Genomic DNA, 17320 nt, shown 5'->3' with positions numbered 1-17320 from the left:
CAATCTAAGTTTCTATAGTCAACTAGTCTCCTACTCTCTGGAACAGTGATTTTACACTTTCTCAATTATCCTCAGTCTTTGGATTTCCTTCTTCTCAAGTACTCTCCTTCCAAACAGATTGCTTCACCTCATACTTCAGAGAAAATGGAGGCCATTACATGGAAATCTACCTGTATTTGTACTCATCTCTTTTCCCTCTTTTTAGATTTAATTTATGTATACAAGAACTGGAGTATAGGCCAGAGGTGCGGGGGTGGGGGTGTGAAAAGATTCATCAGAAACAGAGTAGAACAGGCAGATCTACTGAAATGCATTGCTGAGGGGAGCCGTGGGCCATCAGAAGAGGTCAGCTCCCTGGCCGGGGATCGAACTCGTGTTGCAGTGGCTGCGGAGCTTCATAATGCTGCATCTTAACCCCTTGTGCCACCAGGGAGGGCCCTCCTTTCCCTTTTCATACAAGAAGATTCCTCTTATCAAACCCCTCTGATTCTCTTAAGATTCTTAGTATCTTCAACAGCAATGTCAGTCCCTACTGAACTATCATTGCTGAAATTTGTTTTTTTTTTTAGTGTTGTTTCTGCCTTCTTTCTGAGCACAATGAGACACAGACATTACTTGCTCTCTTAGATACCTGTCAGGAGAAACTCACAACTTTGTTTACTCGGCCTTGCTGGATCAGTCTTCAAGACTTCAAAAATCCGTAACTGAAGAAAATAATAATAAAACCCAAACCAGAAAAAGCCTGCCTAAATTGTTCAGGAAGAAGTAATGGGGCCAAGGACAGGCACTGTGTCGAAACAAAATCATGTATAACCAGACGCCCCAAGCTAAGGGCCAAATCCTACTTATCCAAGGACTCAACCAAGAGATTAGATTTATGCGGTCACATCCTCTTTTCCATAGCAACCACAGAGTAGTCACATAGCAGTCAAATGCCCATTTTCTCCTCCCCATAACAAAGTATAATTAGGTGATAACAAAGAACAGCTTGCATAGAAAGGCAATGATGATTTGATTCAAACATTAAAAGGAGAGAACAGAAACAGTGAGAAGTCCACTCTCCCTCTGATAAATGGATGCCTCCAGGGGGAAGAGTGTAAACAAATGATCAAAATTATTTTATGGAAGAAGTGTTATGTCTGCTATAAGGCAGGTATCCATGGTATAAGGAGGAGTCTATAGCCACCCAAAATAGTAACAAATAAAGGGAAACATTATGATTTAAGATACAAAAATATAAAGTGGGTAAAGGAGAAAAAGCTTAAAACCCAACAGTTGTCAAAAAAAAAAAAAAAAGCAAAAACCCACTCATGAACTTTATGTCCTTTAAACATTTCATTCCTACAGCGATCAGTTCCACAACAATAGTTTAAATGGCAGTGATAATACTGGGAGTTCAAAGAAATTCAGGGTTAGAAAAACATATTTTCAACTTCTAAAGATTCTTGCCAGCCACTTGTTCTTTCTTATGCTTACCCTAAATGTGTTATGAGGCAATGCTAAGTTGTATTTCCAATGAATGCTAATTCTTCATCAAGACAATAGAGAATATAGGAGATGATGATAAAAGATGGACCAAAAAACGGTGTCTATGGTGTCTTAAATACAGTAAAAGTTTGCTGCATGGAAATTCACTCTATTCAGAAAGATACTCACTGTTTGAGGCTATGTCAATCAAAAGAGTTTCTTCAGCTTCTGAAGGAAAAGGATAAAGAACAGAATCAGGAAAGAGAATACCATTCATTACAACTGCCTAACTAAACAACTGCTTCTCAGTCAACACACCCCCTAGGCCTTAGAACACACTTTTAAAAATCCTTTGCTTTTTTTTTTTTTAAAAGGATTTTACTGGCACTAGGTTCTAAAGATCATGAGCAATTCCACTGAGAAAATGTATCTCAAAGCAATTCAATAAATGACAAATTAATAGTAGGGAATATAACATGTTAATTCAAGTGAAGGTAAGTTTAATTCCCTTTTACTGTAACATACTGAATTAATATAATACAACTGTATCATCTAGATATAAAAAGCTAAGGGTGACAGTAAAGGCCTGGAGGTGAATTACTTTAACTGAGATCTAAGTCTCAAATAACTCCCAGTGTACTCATTACGCCTGCCCCTGTCCTGTATGGGAACATAATACACCTGGACTTCTTTGCATTTAGGCTACAATTAGTAGTTGTGGGTCTAAGGCCTGCCACAGCCAAAGAGTAAGTATAAACACAGGGCAAAGCAGTCTCCAAGTCCAGCTGTTCTCTCAACAGCTCTCCAGGACCTTCTGACCTCTAGTGGCTAGAACCAACCAATTTCTTCTTCTCCAATTTCCTTGGATTTGGTCAATAGCCTCTACCAGATCTCCCTGGTTACTTGAATTCTGGGTACCGAATCTGGGATTAGCCTGAATCTACCTTGGCTAGACAGAGTAATCTCAGCTTTTTCTAGCACCTTCAGAAACCTGGATTGTATATTTGCCTCCATTATTCAGGTATGTAGAGACAACTGGCAAGGAATTAAGTTGCCTCAGATTAGGAAAACGTCTCAACACTATTACTAGCATGAGGAAGCGAGGAAAAATAGGTCATTGGAACACAGGTATGAGGTATTCACCACTGTTCTTCAGTAACTTTAGTTCTTTAACATGAAACATTTTTAGATGTTTCAGAACAGATGCAGAGGTCAGGAAACAGAAAGGACGTACAAACTTGAGGAGGAAACTATTCCTTTTGTCATGGGAAGGACTGTGTATGCACACATGTGTCTTCCAAGATTCCAATTTCTTATAAAATAATGCAAGAAATGGGACAAGAGCATCTAGTGGTAGTATAGAAAGATACAGAACATGATAAGACACTAACGTCATGCTTTTTGGGTTTTTCTTCCTCCTCCAAGGGCTGGGTATTTAACAAAGGCTCACCATGAAAAGTGAAGTGACTGAAGCAGCTGAGCCAGCATGCAGGTGACTATTCTGACTTTAGGGCAGACTACACAGTTAGGACTTCATTCTTCTGTATAAGGTGGATACTACTCATTGTGGGTATTTTTAATTCTTAATATGTATGGCTTTAAAAGGCATCCCCCCTTATTATTTCTACTTATAGTGATAAGTCCTAAGGAAATAAGAGGTGCAGAAAGAGATGTCCATTGCATTACTATTTACACCAATGAAAAATAACTGGCCAAGTGGCCAATATAGGGAACAATTATATAACAGGCTATTCATGAAATGCAACAGTACACAGCCATGAAAAAGCACTTGAAATAGGATGACATGTGGAACAGACAAACTGTACATAACAGTATGAGTCCCAGCAGCACTAAAAGTTGGGAAATGTTAGGTGTTCATCTCTGCAGGGTGGAATTTATTTTTTAAAACATACTTTTCTGTCCTTTTGTAATCAAAAAAGTTCAACACAGATTAATAAAGAACCCACACATGGTAGAGTTGAAGTTTTCCAAGAAGCCATAGTTGATAAAGAATGCTTCTGTCTGGTTAAGTCAATGGAAACATAATGCATTTGTTCTCCAGTAATTAATCAATTTCCTTTCTAGAGCAATGTGAGATGATAGAAGCAACACCTCCTACACAAGCGTCCCAATTTTTGACTCTCATTGTAGCAGATGAAACAACAGATTTTCTGTTCGCAGTCCCCAAATTTGAGGGCAGGAAGCCAAATATCTCCTCCTGGAGTCAATTTTCTCATGATTCACCAATGTCAAGGTTTGAGAATCAGCACAATTAAGTGTAAGGTATTACAATCTGGCAAGGCAAGTTGCCAAATATTTTCATTTTAAGTAGTATAAAGAGAAAGGGCTGAATGTAAATGAATCCAAGCGGATTTGATATTTTACAATGAAATAGTATAACAGTTAAGCCCAAGAATGTCCTCTAAATGCTGACATATAGGTCTATCAGTATAAAAGACTACGTATATATCCAGCAGACCACAGACATCTGTAACACCAGCCAGGAAAGCAGGTGGGGTCAGGAGTGTACACCCACACCCACCCACCCACCCCCACACTTCTTATTATATATATATAAACACATGTCGACACCGCATTTATAGTCTCAATGATAAATTAATGAGATTATCTTTTGATCCAAAGAGTAATACATTTAATGTATAGTGACAAATTTAATTATACATGGAAGTACACAATACAATACTAACCAAAGAAAAACATGATAAACTAATTCAGCAATTAAAGCTAGTACCTTGAACACATCTAAAGTGGCTATTTATAGGAATGATATCTTGAACATGCTGTTCCTTCTTGTGCAACTGGATTATTAACCTAGGAAACAGAAGAATGGATCAACGAATAGCTATTGAAAAACTCAAACATTTAGCAACAAATCACATTGCCATGTTGTCACACAAATCTAGTCTGTATTGATTAGATTTGCTTTATCTAGGTCTCTCGATCTAAGCATCATGACTGCTAGATATTGCTTTAGGTCTACAGTATTGCTGTGCTGATTGACATCTGAATACTGCACTGTTCTATGCTACAAAGAACATGTAACAGTCTATGACCTAAAAAGAGTTTACAATCTTAACTGCACGAATTGCATATACATGCTCAGAGTACCTATACCAGAATGAAGAATTAATAGCTAGGTATGAAGTCCATAAACGCAGGGACTATGATTTTTTTCCCCCAGCCTAGTAGTTCTATCATCTCACACAGTGCCTGGCACATAGCAGTCACTTGTCTGTAGAATAAATGAATTAGAGAATTGCTAAATTAGTTTTCTGCTTGTATTCCCATGGCTTTTACCAAAAGAATGGTTCTATCTCTTCAAACAAGTGTACAGAGTCACAGATAAGTAAGAGATGCCCAGTATTGGTCAAAATAACTCCAGTGATTAACAAGGTAACAGATACCACAATTCCTTGTGGTTTTATTCAAGTTTTCAACTTCATGAAAATATTTCTATATAAACATGGTTGAATTTGGCCTCTCAGTATAAAATTAAGACTCTTAAATCTCTATGTACTCCTGAATTTTTTTTTTTGCATTTTTTAATTTTGGTTAATCCCCGTGGACTTCCCACCAGCAATTCACTTGTGTAACTCTTGAAATACTTTCATGTACTACTTCTCCAGTGGCCCAGAATCAAGGTGAAACCTACTGGTAAATGGCCATTCTTAAGGTCTCACTAGCTTCCCACACTCTTCAGGCCCTTCTTTCTGAGACCCAGTTCAAATATCTCTGTAACCCCTTATTCAAATGCTACCCTGGTAAACCCTTATCTAAATGGCCTCTGATAGAGCTTGTCCCTCTAATAGATTAGGTGTATACTCCACTTATACACTCCATCAGATTTATTCAGCTGGCCCTTGAGCAATGCAGGGCTTAGGGCTGTCTACTCTCCAGGAGTTGCAAAACTTCAGTATACCATATAGTCAGCTGGCCATATAAACCACAGGTTCCGCATTCTGAGCTTCCACCAACAGCAAGCGATGTTGGTTGAATACATGAATGTGGAATGCTGGGATTAAATAAAAAAATTGGTTGGGTATAAATTGACCCTCCCCCCCCACTTCAAACCCAGTGTGCGAGGGTCAACAGTATTTACTTGCTTCACTGCTTCTTTCAAAGGCCTCTATCATATTTAATTTTGTTTCTTACTAGATGCTCAGTAAATATTGGTTGCATAAATGAAATGGCTAAATGAAACCTATAAAAATGAATTTCTAAATATAAGTGTGCAACATCTGGTATTAAAATGCCATTGTTTTGAAGGGTTTGATATTTATTTTTGTTGCCTTTGGGGAGCAATGTTTTAGCTTTTTTCAATTCCCCCTCCTCTTCCGGCCCAAATGTAATAACTTTTCAATAGACTAAAGGAAAGTATGAATGTTGTCTTTCTGTTCTGATCTTGCCTAATTTGCATGGGCTTATATTTTAAGGTGATTAGAGGAATATGGAGCAAATCTGCAAAGTTCATGAATAGAGCCAGACTAGACAAAAGGCTGACTAAGCAAGGGTGAAAGAGGAAAAGCTGACTTGGAGTAAAATGGACACAAGCCAAAATAATTTCAAAGCTATGTAAGACTAGAAATGGTGCTGAACATTAGCAGTATAGTTTTAAGTGGACTGTACTGTTAAAATTCAGCACATAACACACAAACTGGGAATTCAAGTCATTCCACAAATATTTATTGATTATCTAATGCATTACTCGGTAGGGCTAAGAACAAGCATAAAATTCTACCTAAATGTAACCAACCACTCATTTCAGAACTAAAAGGTGACAAATAATAGTATATGACCAAACAACGGATAGTGAAATTTGAGTTGTCCAACAGCAATGACAAACTGTGAATGCAAACTCAGCACTGTCCCTAGGAAATACTTAATTTGTTTAAGGTTCAAGATGAAACCGGCATAATCTGTTATCCCTGAAAAAAATGAATCTTAGTGTTTGATGCCACTTCAAAAAGGTCATTTCTAATTGTGATTTAGGTGTCTCAAGGAAATGCCTCCTATGGCAGATAATAGGAATTACAGAAGTAAAGATTAACTAGGCTTCAAGTTGTAGGATTAAAAGGCCAAAAGTAAAAATGTTCTGGACACCCAAGTCAGAGAATGCACTCGAGAGACAGGAAGTTGAGGATTATAGGTGGTATTACAGTTATTAGTTGTCTTTAATAAATGATGTCGGAGAAGCAGCTTCTTCGAGAATGTAATTCTGAGGTGTCACCTGGGTTCAAATCTCACCTACAATACTGCCTAACTGTGAATGACTGACAACCTCTCTGTGCAATCTGTGTATCTAGAAAAGGGGGTGATGATGATTTTACTATTTAATAGCAACTCTCACATGAGGGTTAAATGAAATAACTCATGAGAAGAGCTGACAACAGGACCTGGACGTTATCAAGTCACTAGGTGAGACCAAGCTGTTACTTAAACCCCCATAACTTAAGCAGAATCAGAGCACGAGAATGTGACTTTTCTGTGGGGAGCACACAGTCAGGAGAGCTACCCCTGCATGTTTAAAAGTTCTTCTAATACAGTAATAGCCCAGATACAACCAGGCTCTTCTCTCAGGACCAGAAGTTCACTCCTTTATTACCTGAATAGAGTTCTAAATTCACCTAACCAAGGGAAGTGTTTGGTCAGTTCAACAGTGTAGCTCTATTACTTAATCATAATCTTGTGTTTATAGGGCACTGATTTACCCAAGGCTCACATCTCTCCACCCCATCCCCGCCTTATAAGGCAGTGGCAGTGGCAATGCACTTTTCAATTAATTTTTCTGTTGAAAATATTTTTCAAACTGGTCTTCCAAAATGTGGGTAAAACAGCATGAATTACTCCTAGGGACAGAACTGGCCAAGGAGGACCTAGTAAAGAGCTACTTTATAAAACTATGTGATGTCCATTTAGAGTGGCATGAAGATTGCCTTTAGAAAAGGGGCCAAGTGAGGCCAGTGGGAATTTCTGCTGCATAAATTGGACAGCTTAGACACAGAGTGAGTCGAACAATCTAAATGCAGGGACTGGGAAAAATTGTTTTTAGGCAGAATTCAATGTTGGGAGATGGCAGAACTGACGAGGTCAACATCTTTCAAACTCTGAAGTCAAGAAGCCAGAGAACCAAGAGGAAGTGGCCTGGGCACACATGGTAGGGGGTAAGATAGGCAGTGGTCGCCATGGATACTTTTAGGAGGAGGTTTTCATGGCAAGAGAGTGAGATGTGCAGTTATAGTGATAGTTTATCAAAATAATCTTTTGATCAAGCAGCAAACAGTATTTAATGAGGTCTGTGCAGGGTGGAGTGGAAGGTAACAGGAACTGGTAAAATGCCAAACGCCTTTACATTTCTAGATATTTCATTACTTTTTGTAACAGTCAAGTCAATAGGTGAGGCAGTTACTGGCCTACACCAAACCATTACTTAACTAACGAATATGCCTTCAAGCAAGTGGAATAAAGGGGTGGGGAGACTGGAGGAACCAGTTGAATGGGGTTAAGAAAAGGCACTTTGGTAAGGTTAACAAAGAAGAGTTGCTGTAACACTTTTACTTTTTGTAAACCACTTTCACATTTATTATTCTCCCAGTCACAACTCCAAAGGCCATAAGGTAAGGCAATTAATGTTTTTATTTAACTGATGAGGACGCTAAGGCCCAGAGAGCTTCATTGACTTGCCCGATGGTTACACAATTCACTCAGTTGCAAGGGCAGGAACTAAGAACCCAGGCTTCCTGCTTCCCCACCCATTCAGTCCTTCCACTCAGGGACACGGCCCGGCCAAGCTGAGAGCTTGGAAGTTAGGGCACAACCCTGGGGTTAGAGAGCACTCGCACTCGCAATCGCACTCGCAATCGCACTTCGCACTTGGCCCTGAACCTGTTGCCCTCGCGGCCTCGGTGGGAGAGTGGGTGCTCGTCGCGGTTTGGGGTTGGGAGGTAATGGTAGGCTCCCCTCCACTGTGGGAATCAGGTGGTTACTTACTCATATTGCCCGTTCCTTTGGGCTAAGGTCAGGGCGCAGGGCTCCCGGCTAGGACCCTTCATCTCCATCCCCTCGATAGTATGCGGGCATAAGTCAAGGGTCTCCTCTGCAAGCGCGGCCAGCCTGGGGGGCGGCGGGCTGGCTGGAGGGGGGCGCCCACCCCTCGCTCCGCCGTCCTCCCGGGGGCCAGGACATCACCCCCGCGCCAGGCCCCCTCCCCCGCTCAGCTCGGCCTCCAGGGCTGGCCGCCCGCCCCCCTCCCCCACCGCGGCGTTCCGCAGCACCGCGACCGCCACCCCCGGCTCTGCGTCGCCCCCTCCCCCTTTTCTGAGGCGGATACGGCCAGGGGCTGGGCTCCGACCGGGAGCGGCGGCTCCATCCGGGCGGCCTCCGGGCTCGGCGGGGCTGTGGACTGCGGGTGGATCCGACGACACGGTCTCCCGCGTCCCAACACCCACCCACCGGCCTCGGCGGCGAGTCGATCGCGAAACGGCTCCGCGCCAGGCGCCGGGAACCGGGAGCCGGGAGCCGAGAGCCTGACCCGAGAGAGAGCGGCGCCTCGCGCCCCCACCAGTTTTCCAGGCCGCCGCAGATTCCGCCCTCTGCGGCCAACCTGCCGAAGTACAACTAGGGGCCCGACGGACTGCAAGTGCCTCCACCACGTCCAGCCAAGAATATGCTTTACATGCTGCCTGTGGCACCAGAATTGTTCTGCGGGCTTTGAAGGTTGCCACAGAAACAAAACACAGTCCTGGCGGAACTCAGCAGTGTTGAATCAGTAGGACCCACACCGTCCTAAAAACACTTCTTACAGTCTCAACGCGCCGCTGCACCGTGCTGGGTAGACTACCCCTCGGATGTACTCCCTTCTCCCTCTTTCTTCCAACCCCTAACTCCGAAAACCCCTCCAAATCTCAGACCTTTGATCTCCAGGTCACCTCTATACAGTAAAGACCAAATGTAGATTCATGACCCGGGCCCCATTGTCAATACAAGACTTGAGACACAAAACAAAACTCACTCATTTCACTCCAACTTACTCATTTCATAAGCCACTAAGACTTGAAAGTTCTATGTCATATGTCTCCCCCGCCTGCCTTTCTTATTATCTCTGTATCCAATAAGTCAGCAAATCTTGTGAATATTTTCTTTGGGATTACTTTTAGATTCTTTGCTTTCTCCCCATTTGCACTGTCATCAGTTTATTGTAAGTACTTGTGATCTCTCCTTTAGCCATTATTTCCTGTTGACAGTCATAAGAATATTCTTCACAGAGTAATGTTTTCATTGTGGCATTCATTTTCTATATTTGAATAATGTGGTATCCATTATTCAAAAATGGACTAACTATCCACTATATGCATGTACATATATGCAATATATATTAAACCTATAGTAATTAAGCTCGTGAGGTATATTCCCTTAGAGGTAGACCAATGGAATAGAATACAGAGCTCAAAAATAGACATAAGCATACATGAACAGTTTAAATTCAACATGTGTGACATTTCAAATCAGTGGGGAGAGAATGGGTTAGCCACTGAGGGTGCTGGCATCAATGATCGTCCAGATGAAAAATTATAAAATGAGAGCCCTTCCTCACAACATAGAGGGAAAATAAGTTACAGATAGATTAAATGTGTAAATGTGAAAAGCAAGACTTTACAACTTCCAGAATAGTAGAATATCTCTATGACCTGGCAATAAAGACTTTGAAAAACAACAAAGGAATTGACTGACACATTTAATGATATTAAATGTCAAAAATACATGTACTTCAATATGGCTTACGCTAAAAGATAAGGCACAGGCTGGGAGAAGAGGTTTTCATGTGTATAACTTACAAAAGGATAATCTAGGAGATTCTATACTTTCAGCTGTTATCGCCTTTCTGATTTCTCCCATCGCCCTAACTCAACCTAGTCACACTATTCCTTGCCATTCTTAGAATTTACTAGACAAACTCTTACCACAGGGTCTTTGCACCTGCAGTTCATTTTGCCTGCAATTTCATCTCTTTCGGGTTTTTGCTCAATTGTCACTTTCTCAGTGAGACCTTCTTTAGACTTTATTTAAAATTGTAGTGCAGGAGCCTTCCTGGTGACGAAAGGTATTAAAGTGCAGCACTGAGAAGCTCTCCACAGCTACTGCAGCGCCAAGTTTGATCCCTAGTCAGGGAGGTGACCCACATGGCACAGGGGACTCTCTCATCTCATCCCCTGCTCCCCTCAGCAGTATATTTCAGTAGAGCTGCCTGTTCTGCCTCCCACTCTGTCTCTGGTGAATCCTCTCATCCCCTGCACCTCTGGCTGTACCCAGTTCTTGTGTGCATAAGTAAATAAATCTTATTAAAAAATTAAAATTGCAGTTCAACAATCTCTATTCCTCCAACCGTACACATGCTTCCTATCCCTCTTCTCTGCTTGTTTTTCTCCATAGGATTTATCAATATCCATTATTCAATTTTACTTTATCAATCTTGCTTATGGGTTTAACCTTCCCTCACTAGAATATAAGTTCCACAAGGCAGGGAGTTTTGTCTGTTTTGTTCATAGCTCCACCTCTAGTGCCTAGAATTATTCCAGGACAAAGTAGGTGCTAGAAAATATTGCTTGAATGAATAAAATAGTTTCTGGAATGTATAAGAACTCAAGGAAAAGAAAGAAAACCTAGTAGAACAATTGGCAAAACATATGAACAAACAATTCATAGTCAGGGAAAAACAAATGACCAATAAAGACATGAAAGGATGCTTCATTTCATTACTCTTCAAGGAAACTGAAACTGAAAACCATGAGATATTAGTTCATAAATATTAAAAAATTCAAACAACATTAAGATTCGAAGATGTAAAACAGAAAAAAAGGCTGATCCACTGCTAGGAGTGTAAACTGTAGAACTGCTGTGAAGAGCAATTTTACATTTTCTAGTTGAATATGTATTGCCCTTCAACCCAGAAAATTCCAAAGCTAACTATACACTTTGCAAACTCTAATCTTTGTACGCAAGAAGACGTGTAAAAGAATGTTCATTGCAGCATTATTTGTAATCCCCCCAAAACGGACCAAAAGTAAAAGTCCATCAGCAAGTGAATAGATAAATAAATCATGATATTCATGGAATTTTATACTATTTTGAAAATTAAGGTGAATAAAGAGCTATATGTATTAACATAAATCTCAACAACATGCTATTGAGTATAAATAACACATTGCAAAATATGTACAGTGGACTATTTATATAAAACCAGCAAGTATTAGCTGCTGCTTATTGCTACATAGCTAGAACAGATAACATGCAACGTATAAATATGATATAATATTTTAAAATATATAAACATGAGGGCCCTCCCTGGTGGCGCAGTGGATTAAAGCACTGCACTAAGAAACTTAAGCCACTTCCGCATGAGTTCGATCCCTGCCTGCCCCGGAGGAGATCCACATGGCGTGGCAGACCTTTCCTGACCCGCCCGCTGCTCCCCTCAGCAGTGTACTTCGTCAATCTGCCTGTTCTGCTCCTAACTCTGTCCCTGGTGAATCCTCTCACCCTCCGCATCTCTGGCCTGTACCCCAGTTCTATATAAATAAATAAATAAATCTTTTAGAAAATATAAACATGAAAGGGCATGGTCATCACCAAATTCAAGGCAGGGAAATCATTAAGACTGGAACAAGCATGCAAGGGATAGCAACTCTATTAGTATTTCTTTATTTCTTTTTCTTTTTTTTTTTTTAAAGATTTATTTATTTGTACATACAGGACTGGGGTACAAGCCAGAGGCTCAGGGGCGGTGAGAGGCTTCACCGGAGACAGAGTGGGGAGCAGAACAGGCAGATCTATGAAGTACACTGCTGAGGCGAGCAGCGGGCGGGTCAGGAGAGGTCTGCCGCGCCATGTGGTCACCTCCGGGGCAGGCGGGAATCGAACTCATGCGGAAGTGGCTTTAGCTTCTCAGTGCAGTGCTTTAACCCGCTGCGCCATCAGGGAGGGCCAGTATTTCTTTATTTCTTTAAACCCAAACTGAAAGTTGATGTTGCAAGATTTGACAGGACTGGGTGATGGGTACATATATTGGTTACATTATTCCATGTATTTCTTGCAGTTGAAATTGTTTGCAGTGAGCGAATATTTAAAGCAAAGAAATAATGAGGGTTGGCAGTATCTGGTGCTAAAAATAGGACAAGGAAAATGAGGATTGACTTTCTTTGGATGTGTCAAGATGTTCGCTGGAAACTACTACATAAGTAATTTCAGTAAGCGGTGAGGGTGGCTATAAGATTACAAGGAGTTGCAAGGTACTGTTGCCTGAGAGAATGGAGGTGAGCCAGCATGTATTGAAGAAGGAGGTTGGGAAACCAAAAGGAGCAAAATGCAATTTTAACTAGTTAGAATTCAAACAGAAATATGTGACAAAACCCAAAACCACTTGAAAGCAAAGGAGGAGCTAGTGAAGCTATTTAAGATGTTAGAAGGAGGCAGAAAGTTTGCAAGAAACATTCCCCAGTAAGAAGGACAAGAAAACAAGGCGGGGATGGAGAAACTGACCTTCTTCCCCCAATTGACAGTCTCCCCAGCACCTAAAACAGTGGCAGCACATAGTAGGGAACTCAAATATTTTGGGTGGGTAGAAAATGGAAATATATTGAGGAAAGGACACTAAAAATTGTGGCCACAGTGGAGATGATTTTCTTTTAAAAAACAGTAAGTAAAATCATACTAATCATGACAATAATCGTGGCAGTTAACACTGAATGCTCATAATGTGACAGACATTCCTCATAGCTTTACATGTAACTTTCACGTAACTCTCGTGAAAGCCCTATGAGGTAGTATCATTATCTATACTGTAAAGACGAGAACATTGACACTGAAAGATTTGGCAACTTGCCCATTAGCTAGTAAATGGAAGACTCAGGCTGCAAACTTACACTTGTCTGATTCCAAAGTCTGAGTGTTTTAACCAAGACACTTTGCTGTGCATTCTATATGAACAGTAATAGTGGAATTTATTTAGAACCTTCTATGTACCGGCACTATGCCAACTGTTTTGCCTGAATTACAGCATTGAATCTGATGAAAATGGAGTTGATATAAAGAACTCGGTCACTTGAATAAGGTGAGAAGGAGGGAGTAGACACTGTTTGAGAGTGTTAGCAAATCCAGAGACATGAACAAAAGGTTTTAGAGCAGTGGAGAGAATGCAGCAGGAGGCAGAGTGCATGCATTTTTATAGGGGTCCATATCAGCACAAGCCTGTGACTTTCCCTGGCAACCTTGTCAAATAGAAAGCGGGAGTAGAGAAAAATCTAGCATAAAGGTATATTAGGCTTAGGGACTAATAGACCAGGCAGAGCACAAGGCCACGTGGTGAGGGAGTCAAAAGCAGCGTTTTCAGGGTGCATTGAAATAGCTGACCCTGGAATCAAGGCAAAGATACGCATTCCCTTGGCCTTTGGCCAGCAGAGGGGATGAAGGCAAGTTTACAAATGGAATCATTTCCTAGGCTTCATCCTGCGGTATACTGTCATATCTACTTTTGGGGGATCACTTCAGGAACTCTGTTTACTTATGTGCTTTGGGGGGTCAAGTAATTTTTGCAAGTCAGCTAAAATGATTATTTCACTCTCAGCCACCTTCCGACCTATCTGTGTTGTTTAACTAGTCACCCAAGTTTGAAACTTCAGCTTTATCCAGGAACCCTTCTTTATCACCTGCGAGATCCAGTAACTCAAGCTCTGTCAACTCTATAGAAACTTCCTTAATGTATAATTCTAGCCATCCTCAGTCATCATTATCAGATGGCATTTTGTCCGACTGAATGAAGGTCTTATGTTCCTTATGCTCCTACATTTGTATGTAGGAGGCATCTGATGCAAACAGTTAAACAGTCATTGAATCAAATTCAAATAAAGGAAACTCTAGCTTTTAGAAAACACAAATCTAACAACTTTCACTCTCCTCCCTCCCCCCATGCACAATTAAATGGCCACTGAGGGCTTAGCTCTTGGTTTACTACTTAAAAACATTTATTAAAATTAGTAATGTTGTAATGCATTAGGCAGGGGAGAGTTGAATCAATTTTTCATTGACATAATATTTGGTTACCTCCATCAGGTATCACCATGGCGGTGCACCCCACCCACTCGCCCATAGTCCACCACCACAGTCCTTCCGGCTTCCTTCTGCTTTGCTTTCACCCTTCTCCCACCCCCTCCCTTCCTTGGTGCTTCCATCCTGCAGTCAGCTTTCAAGGGTTAGGTTTTTCTTATATAAAGATTTATTTATAGATACATACAGAACTGGGGTACAGGCCAGAGATGCTGGGGGTGAGAGGATTCACCAGAGATACAGTGGGGAGCAGAACAGACAGAGCTGAGGAAGTACACTGCGGAGGGGAGCAGCGGGCGGGTCAGGAGAGGTCTGCCGTGCCATGTGGATCACCTCTGGGACGGGGATTGAACCCATGCTGAAGTAGCTTTAGCTTCTCAGTACTGTGCTTTAACCTGCTGCGCCACCAGGGAGGGCCCGGACTTACAGGTTTTTTAGAGACAAAATACTAAAAGTAAGACCTTAAAAAGAGACTATAAAAACAATACATGGGAAAAAATTAAAAATAACAACAATGTAATTAAATGTTTACACCCTAAAATATATCAAGGTTGTTAATATTAAATTTCACATTTATTAATAAATCCAATGTCTTTGAAAGCAATTTTTAGTTTCAATCTTCACATTTCCCAAGACTTTCCAAATATGCCTAATGATTATGGAGAAATCACAGCCATTATAAATTAAATTAGTTATGCACAGACAAATAATTTCAAGAATAAGATTACAAAAGCCCTTTCAAACATTTATAGCAAAAAATAAATATTTAATACAGGATGTGGATGAATTTTAATATGCTTAGTATGGTGCTGGCTGAAGCCTTCACAAATGAGAGAGCTAAGGGCCTGCAAAGGCAAAAACAGGCCTGCCTAACACAGATGAGGCAGGGAGGGAGCTTTCACACAGGTGAGTCAGCAGCCGAAGGCTGGCAGGCTGAGCAGGAGCATAAATGATTCATTGATTGTAATAAGTCACCACTAGTGGAAAGCCCGACTTCATAAACGCAGACCCAACATCGATATTGTTTTCCACACAGGACAGCATAAAAGAGAGCTCATTTTCATATACATAGGTTTCTGTGTATACTTTCCTGCCTTACAGAATTTGGGGTGAGAAAGGCTCAGTAACTGTTGAGAGGCACAGAAGCAGGGGAAACTGGCCTCAGGAAAGCCTACAACCCCTTCTTGTCCCTTCTAAATCTCACCTTTCCTTTGCTCCTTTATTCTTGCCTGGCTAGTTTCTTCATTCCCTTTGGCCACCATCCCTATTTCATTCGACTGGGCTGTGCTCTCCCACCACAGGCCTGAAATTGCCCAGGCCTACTTTGCTCCTCCCATCAGAAAAGGGATGCTCAGCTGAAAGAACACAGAGTCAGCCTGACACTGAAGGCCCCAAGACCTGTTCTGAACATGGATTTCCAGTGATCCCGCACGACTACGCTTTACATTGTTTATGATCTACCCAGCACTTCCCTTAGGAGTTGAACATGAGCAGAGGTTAGGTTAGGAATGCTCGTGACTCATGTACCATCTGATCATCCAGCAAACTTGTCATCGTAGTCTTGACCTTTATAGAGTATTGAATTTTTTTAAAATGGTCATAGGCTGTTAAATATATATCCACAAAGAATCAAAGAGATGCTGATGTTTGAAATACAGACTAAGGAGGGAAATTCTATAAATCCTCAAGATGATACTCATCAGACCCATACATTGCATTTTTCAGATCAAATTCTTAAATTCAGCACATAGAAATTTCTCTAGTAATTCAGAAGCCCCCAAAGAGAAACCAGTTACAGCTCAATTCAATACTATATTTTGTTTAGTGGAACTAAAAATTATTGACATCTGTAAAGTAACACTCTCCCCCTAATCTCATCATTTAGAAACAAAACGGAAGCATTAATGAAGTGAGAAAGCTAGCATGTTTTAAAGCACCAAATTCCAGACTTCCAAATATCAGGTGTTGAAGGCAGTTTTGGTTTATTTGTCACGCTAACTTTACACTGTGACAGCCCCAGTGGGGTGACCTATGAATATTACCTGAGCTCCTTTTCTCCTGTCAATGCTGTGACTCTTCTCCCGGCAGGCAGTGGATACAGGCTGGTCTCACTTCCAATGTCCACCTGTCACAAAGGCAGGCAGACCCTACTCTTGGTTCTTAGTTATTGTTTTATGTCCCAGTTTAGGGTGTAACAAAGATTTGGGGAGAATACTTTCAGGGCAAGATGTGTTATGTTATTCACCCCATGACACCACCCTTAGTGAATAAGAGTCTCTGAACTGGGAAGAAGAAGGTGAATAGGAAAAGAAATAATAGAATCTGCGGTCTTGTGGTCATGACAAGCAGTAGCAATGTTGGGTGGCCGTTGGGACCATGCCAATCGAGATGTGATGGTGAGGTGGCCATCTTACAGGATGGTAGCGGGGATGGGTGGGTGTTAGGGTGACTGTATATTTCAGGGAAAGTCCATGAGAATATATCACAAACCCAAAAAGTGGACACTTCCGCCCCAAGATTACTATTTCAGTCTTACATAAACTCTGGAGTTCAATATCAACATGAGGGTTGGGAAAGATTACATTTTAACATGAAATGACACACGCAAAACAACAACATTGACTTGACTGAGTTTACACGAACGAGTCTAGATTGTTTTCTGCTCTCAGGAAGAATGGTACCTCTAGAAAGAATTTAAGTTCAGATCAAGGCAGTGTAAATTCCATAAGCTTGTCTG

The 17320-nt window shown here is 41.2% G+C and overlaps 1 protein-coding gene across 1 annotated transcript in view; it reads right to left on the bottom strand.

The window, feature by feature from the left end:
- OCRL (oculocerebrorenal syndrome of Lowe) overlaps positions 1-8977 on the bottom strand; it is a 40762-nt gene extending 31785 nt beyond the window's left edge. The window contains exons 1-4 of the mRNA XM_012727238.1: positions 8816-8977; positions 8476-8555; positions 4220-4299; positions 1657-1695 (exon numbers count right to left, since the gene is read on the bottom strand). Coding sequence (XP_012582692.1) covers positions 1657-1695; positions 4220-4299; positions 8476-8555; positions 8816-8854 — 238 coding nt within the window. The 5' untranslated portion in view covers positions 8855-8977. The remainder of the gene's footprint in view (positions 1-1656; positions 1696-4219; positions 4300-8475; positions 8556-8815) is intronic.
- Between the last annotated feature and the right edge of the window lie 8343 nt (positions 8978-17320).

This window comes from Condylura cristata, unplaced genomic scaffold (assembly GCF_000260355.1).
Source record: "Condylura cristata isolate star-nosed mole 26May11 unplaced genomic scaffold, ConCri1.0 scaffold00019, whole genome shotgun sequence".
Taxonomy (NCBI): Eukaryota; Metazoa; Chordata; class Mammalia; order Eulipotyphla; family Talpidae; genus Condylura; species Condylura cristata.
This window is presented reverse-complemented; position numbering and strand designations above follow the sequence as displayed.